The 7,514-nt window shown below is 39.4% G+C and overlaps 1 protein-coding gene across 1 annotated transcript in view; it reads right to left on the bottom strand.

The window, feature by feature from the left end:
• Positions 1–7,514, bottom strand: part of IFT140 (intraflagellar transport 140) — a 56,570-nt gene that overhangs the window by 34,269 nt on the left and 14,787 nt on the right. Inside the window, exons 13-18 of the mRNA XM_030460135.1 lie at positions 6,577–6,704; positions 5,523–5,640; positions 4,993–5,120; positions 2,457–2,604; positions 1,864–1,995; positions 274–470 (exon numbers count right to left, since the gene is read on the bottom strand). Coding sequence (XP_030315995.1) covers positions 274–470; positions 1,864–1,995; positions 2,457–2,604; positions 4,993–5,120; positions 5,523–5,640; positions 6,577–6,704 — 851 coding nt within the window. The remainder of the gene's footprint in view (positions 1–273; positions 471–1,863; positions 1,996–2,456; positions 2,605–4,992; positions 5,121–5,522; positions 5,641–6,576; positions 6,705–7,514) is intronic.

Below are 7,514 nucleotides of genomic sequence, written 5' to 3'. Positions count from 1 at the left end.
ATTCAGACACAGAATAAAATCACTTATTAGCAACACTGTTTTCACCTTCAGTAAAAGAAGAATGCACAGAACTTGCAACAACTTGTAGAAGAAGAATAAGCAGATAATACATTAAAATTTATGTAAGAGAAAGGTATTTCATCTTGTTAAAAATGAGAGGGAGAATGAGAGGGGAAAAATATAAGGAGAATTAAGGAGGACCAAAATTTCATTAAAACTTTTAACAAAAACAAACTGTAACCATAAAGAAATAGATACAAATAGTTATGATACCTTTTTATCAGCCTGATGGAGCTGAAGGCCTTATCCATGTCTCCAGCTGACAGATAGAAGCTGAAGTTCAGCATGGCATCCCGGGTGGTCTTATCACAGTCTCCCAGTCCAGTGAAATATCTCAGGGGTCTTCTTGCAACCATCTGAGAGGCCTTCATTGAGGCAGGATCCCCTTGTCCTTTCTCAGCTTCTCCCAGCTAAAATGAGAAAGTTATTATTTAGGTATCAAGTAGGTCAAAACTTGCTCCTTTGTGCCCCAAAATACAGAATGTCACAGAAGAGAGAACAGTCTATCACTATCACTACTCATTTAGTCACTAAGATAGAGTACCCTACTGAGGGAAGCAAATCAAAATAGAAGAGAGAAAAACAGAGAATGAAGAAAGAGAAGGAAAATACTGCAGGTACTTACAGGTTTATAAACAGATCCCCTCCGAAAAAGCAACTAATGGCAGCAATAATCCACAGAGAAGAAAAAAAAGAGACAGAATATCCAAGTAAAATAGCATGAGACATGATGAGGGGAAGTGTTAAAAGAAAGATTAGAAAATGCAGCAGCCTTTGACCTTTCAAATTAAGGGGGAAAAGGAAAGTAAAATGGAATGCAACTCTAAAGGCTAGATATGCACAGGAAGAATGACAGCAGTCAGCTCTTTTGAAAGGGTCTAAATTGCAAAGTACTCATCTGAATCTAAATCTATTAAATAGAACATCTAGATACAATCTCCCTATTTAACTCTACTCATAAACTACATAAATGTGATCATATTGGCCTGTCTTATGCTGAATATTGAGGGAATTAGGAGTCTTATCAATATTAAAGTTCCTGCAGAATTTACAAAAATAAATGCCTTTAGAATACTCAGTCTCTGTTAAGCTCACCCTACAAGACGGGAGCAGCATAAAATCATTTTAGCATGCATCAGGAAACCAGTCAGTGCTTAACCAGAAAACCAATCTGTCAGTAACAGGCTTCATTTCTCCCAGCATGCACAGAATTATCTGTGGTATTATTTACCTAAAATGCAAACAATTTTGGATTCATATTCAAGTTTAAGAAGTTAAAGCATGCACTCCTGGTATTTGTATTAAATAGGCATTTGTTGACATTGCAAGATAAGTATTCTTGCTCTCTTTGGTATTCTGTGGAGGATTAAGCTCCATTCTAACAAAGGAATGGGTTGCTTCTGCTGAGTCTAGAGTAGGAAATGTGCTGTCTTATGACCTCTGTAAAATTAACACATAGTCCCTCCTCGTTTGCTATAGGCACGGGGACTTATATAAATTAGAAAGAGGATTTTTTTCATATTCTCTTTTTCAGTTGGCACAGCCTGGCCATTACTGTGTTTCTTGTGCTTTCAACATTGCATCCAGTTTGCAATACCCACCAAAAGCCAAGTCAGTACAATTTGCACAATACTGCCAAATGCACCCACATCAGATTCTCCTTGTTTCATTTCTACATGTGAGGCATCAACTCCCATTGGAGTGGCTCTACTTACCCCAGCCTCAATTTGATTAAATTTGATCCCTACACAATGAAAAGTCTGAACTTATGGGAAGGGAAAGCATTGTGAAAAATCTCCTCACGTTTTTTGCGAAGTAATAATGTGGCACCTCTATCCCCAAAAGAGCCTGGTAGGATGAAGGCAGTGGAAAGCTGTCATGAAGCAAAAGGCCATGCTCTTCAGTACTGAAGAATGATATTATCCAAGCATACATCTGGAAAAGGAAGCAAAGCATTGTTTTGGCCTGATGCTGCAATATCCTTCTTTCACTTTGGTTTTATTTCCCATATTCACTTGGCAGAACCTTCTCTTGAAAATAATACACAACATATACACTCACCCACACACCTGCTGCATGCTTCCTCCCTATAGTAAGCAGCCAACAACTCATTCTACATCACAAACTTTGTTCCTACAGCAAAGAGATCTCCACCTCTGCCTTTCAGGAATCAACTTCCCTGACCAGAAAGAGGGAAGTCCCCTCAGAAGTGTCTCTGACAGATCTGATTCAGGTCAAAGAAATACTTCCAAATGTTTTCAACAACATATTTTTTTTAAAATACTGTATTGTTTCTAATGTTTCCCACATCCTTCATGAACAACCAATGATTTACTACTTGGGCAGGAAAAACTCCATGTAAAGCAAGGTAAAACAAACAAACAAAAAGATCATACTGTGCTCTCAGCCTGGATTTTCTTCTGGTCTGGAGATTGTAGGCCTGTTACAGGAATTGCTTCACACACAAAAAGTCTTGGTTCACTCAGGTCCCAAAAATGGCAAGCAGGGATGTGACTGTACAACTCTGGATACTCCACAACAGACCTTCCAAAAGACAAGGAAAAAAATGTGGAAAGGGAAACAAAGTAATGCCAGCTTATTCAGTGCATGAATGTAAATAAAGAACTAACCCAGGGATAATTTTTAGATGATGATCAGTTATCTATACCAGAATCTCTGGATTGTAACATTAGCACATACACCTTCCTACCTCCTAACACCCTGTACATGGCAATGCTACTTTCAGTTTGCTCTCTATACACCAACCCTGGCTATCGGGCAGAAAGGATTTCAGTAGGAAAAAAGCTGGTATTGTCACAAACACAAACAGGCACCCAAAATCTGCCTCTGCTGAGATTTTGTGTACTCCAGAAATACTTGGACATCCTTCAAATGATTCAACTGGTTCCAGTGCAGGGACTGTAATATGGAGACTACCTCAGCTCTGTCTTCTTGTGGGTTCTGCAGCCTGCCCCAAGGTGCTGAACGCCCCAGCACTGCTAGAAATGCCCAGCCTGGCTGAAGACAGCTGAAGTACAGACCCCTGGGAACTTAGATCAGCAGTAAAGAGCTTCTTGTACACATTCCAATCCAGTTAAGGAGCAGTCCAACCAGACCATTGTGTTTAAATTGATGAGGCAGTGTGGATGCCATGAACTGCTGAAATTCCCAGTGCTGAGGTTAAACTCCAGAGCTGCAGTTGAAGCTGCCCTGGAGCTGGGGCACTTCAGGCTCTAGACATGCCACAGATCATTCCCTGCCCTCAGCACCCTGCCTGAACTTTCTACCATGTACAGAGAATTCAGAGGCACCATGGAACAACACATCAAGCACAAGGACAATCCCTGCAGCCTTAGGAAAGTCACTGTCTTGCAGCAGTTTGAATAAGAAACACCTTGCTGCCTCCTTTGGACACCCAAATACTACTTCAGTGCCTGCCATGTTAAGCTTCTAGACACAGAGAATCAGACTAGGTTAGCAATGCCTTAGGATTCTTCTGGAAAAAGAGAAATATAAATAGGTGTCAGATTTTAAAAAGGAGAGAAACCAAAGACAGCTTTCAAGTATTTTCTCATTTACTGTCTCCAATGAAGGGTGGACTTTGTGAGGAGGACTGGAGCAGGGATGGAAAGCAAATTAAGGGAGAAATGCAGTGTCCTACTCATGCCATTGAATTCAAAATAAATTACATGCAAACTGAAAAACATGCAAGTGTTTGTGTATAAAAACCAGTAGTGTTTAATTCTGCCTCAGGAGAGAGAAGAGAGAAGGGGAAAGAGTGTAGATTACTGTTTCCTGGTTAAGTTTACTCATTCCAGTTTCTTCTATGAAGCACAGAGAAATGGATTACTCACATCCACACCATCTGGTATTTAAATACCAGAGAAACAGTGCTATTAGTTTGTGGTGGCCTCTGTTGGGCTACCCAAGAAACTACACCTAAAACCAACGTTTCCTACTCATTATTACACTGTGTAACAGACATAAGGACCCAAATCTGCACTGTCCTTAGTTCCTGACAAGCTGGGTAGTTTCTTGTGTTTTCCAGTGACAAGGACAGTAAATCTTCTTTCCTTGTAAGACCTGTAGCAGATAGCTGCTAAAAAAGCAAACCACCTTGAATTCCAACACTGGTTTTCTTATGAAAAATACACTCAGAAAACTTATTGAAAAAACAGATGAGAATTTGCCCCCTAACATTCCACCATACTTCCATGAGAATTCCCAGTTCACTGCATTTTGCTGCCTTGACACTAGAATTTCTGGCCTCTGTTTTATGAATTCACATTTTGAACTGATGGCTTTGTTTTCACAAGTTTTTATCCAGACAAACCCATCCTGTATTAGGCTTCAAAACTAACATTTTTCCTAGGAGGAGCTTCAGAATGTCACCTTTCCAGTTCCTGCCCTGTGAACTCCTCAAGGAAGCACAGCTTTCCAAGAATTTAATTCTATAAAAATTGGTATCCTGATGCCAGTTGTACACCCCCCTCCCCAACGCCCAGCCATCCTTCTCTGACACCTCTTCAGCCAGACAGGGCTTCCACATCTCCTAACACTCACTGCATTTCTCTTCTATAAATTTGTCCAATACCCCCATGAACCCTTCCTTCACCATCTATAATTTCTTTTGGCAAGGACTTCCTTAGCTGAGCTGCATGTCTGAAGAATCATCCCCTCCTTCTTATCTTGAGATTGTTTTCTGACACCTTCATTTGATGCTCTCTAGTTGAGGTGTTGGAAGACACAGATATGCAGGGTGATTGGCATACAATGCACCAGCTTTAATTAATATTTTAGAATCAAAATAATGGCATTCACAAAGCTCCTACACAAAGACAGGGGAATGGCAATATCAAGGTGTTGCTGGTCTACAAAAGGCAGATTCCAGTCTTAAATCCACAAGCAATACTTATTGAAATAAAAGCTTACTTGTCAATGCCTTGTCCAGAGGAAAGATTCTTTCTACTCTTTCCCTGTTCATCCTTGAAATCAAAGAGTGTAACCCTGTCCATTTCAACATCATAGAAACAGATCTTGGAATCAATACTCCCATCTGCCTACAAGAAAGGAAAACCATAGTTTATGAAAGGATTAAGTCAAAAAGGCAAAAAGGTAAAGTTTGGAGGGTTTATCACACACGAACATTCTTTGGGAGAAATAAAAGAAATTTTCTGGAGGTTTTATACTGCAGCAAGTTACCTTTTGATTTCTTTGAAATGCTACAAATTTGCTTGTGACTGAAATATTGCTTTCTTCTCTTACCAAATGTACAAAACCTTAATATACCTTAATTTTAGCATTTATGTGCTTGGATGTGGCATTTTTAGATCCAATACACTGCATAGAACATGTAGGTTTTACTTGCTGAATCTTGTGTCTTCAGTGATCTCCTTGGAACTGCACCACTCTGTTAACCAATGGTGAGGTCCTAGGGCCATAAGCTAAGAGCTCTGCCTTACCTTGCTAATAAGGATGCTGACTTGATTGCCATTAGCATTGCACTTGACAGATGCAATCCCTCCAAGGCCAGGACACAGCTCAGATAAATTCTTGCTATTGCAGTGCACTTTTGCCTTTCTGTGGAAAGGAATAAACTTAAATCATATGGTGGCAGGCAACTGGTAATGCACATCAGCCAAAATGTTATTCAAACTAAGAGTAAAACTTCAAAACCCAACTATTTCTACCTTGTGACACCACTGCCCCAGACTGCAGCTTCCTCTCCAGAGAATTGCTGCAACCTGCCTTTCTTTCAGGAAGAAGTTAATGAGATACTCCTTCCTCAATCAATCAGCAAAAATAAACTTCATAGCCCCTACAGGATTCTCAACACAGACTCTACAGCAAGAACATCCTATGAGAATTTTAAATTTTAGAGGGCTATTTTTCCTACAGTAGTTGAACAATACCATGAATGTTGAATATAGCCCATCAGATAAAAGTTCTGTCTATGGAAAACCCACTGTGGAGCATAAGCAAAGAAATGTCATTGTAGGGGTGGTATTAACACCATCTTAATGGTCACTTTTCTTCTGCAGGTAATTATTGTTCACATACTTAAAACTTACCCTTCCTAGCATTTTTTTTTTAGCTTGTGTGGTGGTTTTTTTGTTTGGTTTGTTTTTGGGGTTTTTTGTGTGTGTGTGTGTGTGTTTTGGGGTTTTTTTTCTTCTTTATTTCAGTTCTCCTGAGATTAAGGTCTTGGTCAAGTTATCAGCAGAAACAAATGATATTCTGGTCTTGATCCACTGCAAATTCTCCACTGACTTGCAAACACACATGTATCCCTCATGCTATCTTCTTTTAAAATTGTTATTATTGCTGTTACTATTTGATAGTCACCTCATGATTTGTCTAATAATTCTGTGCTTTAGGGATCAGCATGCAGCACAGGCTTGTCTCAAAATTCAATTCACTTTTCATCAGCTCATAACCAACTAAAGGTTTTCCCCTCTCCACAAAATACACACTCAATTATAAATAAGCAGATGTGTTTAAGTGGCTTATTAGTACCTCCGAGATAGATCAAAGATTTTAAAGTGAGCCAGATCAGTTCCCACAGTCAGGAAATTCCCACAGACATCCAAGAGGCACGGATTCCCCTCAGCTTCAGAGAACACCATCAGCTGTTTGACTGTACCCTAAGAAAAAATGGGCAACACCAGGGTTGTATGTTCAGAGCTCAACTAGAAGAGACTTATTTTGGCACCAACTTGAGTGCCTAACTGCTGAACTTCTGTCTTAGACAAATCACTACCAGTAAAATGAGTGAAACTTCACTCATGTGGTCTCTACAAAAGCAATCTCTGTTTCAGGTTGAAAACTGGATGCATAGCCTCCTAAAACCTCAACATTTAGAGGCATCCTTCTGCAACAATTTCCTCTTAAATAACAGAACCTTTTCCTAAGGTTTCCTCTTAAATAACAGAACCTTATCCCAAAGCAGGACACAGAAATATAGGTCCCTGAAGGTCCTTTAAGATAAAGCTGCAAAAATAAATATACAAATTAAATCAGTCTGTACTGTGACAAATCCCACCCATTCTTGAATTCAATATTTCTTAAATACTGTAGCCCAGAACTCTGATCATTTAATTTCTTTGTGTTTCCCATGGATTAGCAGAGTTAACAAAAAGGTTAAACAAAAGAACAGGAACACACAGAATGAGCAGCAGATATTTTTCATTATTTTGTAAGAATATTCAGTATGTTCATGCTCCTGCCAGTGATATTCAACCTGCCCACAATTTTGACACTCAAAGTCTGACCCTTACAGAATTCAGTTTTTAGAAACTTGTTGGTTACAGTACAGTAGTGCTTAAAGGAACAGACTTTGTAAAGAACACAAAACATCAAATATCTTTCTGCTGAAACACTTCAAATATTTTTTCCTATGGCAAGGGTCAAGTCGGTAGATTGAGGCTGGGAAAGACCTCTGAGACCATCAAGTC

Source organism: Calypte anna, chromosome 14 (genome assembly GCF_003957555.1).
Source record: "Calypte anna isolate BGI_N300 chromosome 14, bCalAnn1_v1.p, whole genome shotgun sequence".
In the NCBI taxonomy this organism is placed as follows: domain Eukaryota; kingdom Metazoa; phylum Chordata; class Aves; order Apodiformes; family Trochilidae; genus Calypte; species Calypte anna.
The sequence above is the reverse complement of the archived record's forward strand: the minus strand, read 5'-3'. Positions and strand labels throughout refer to the sequence as shown.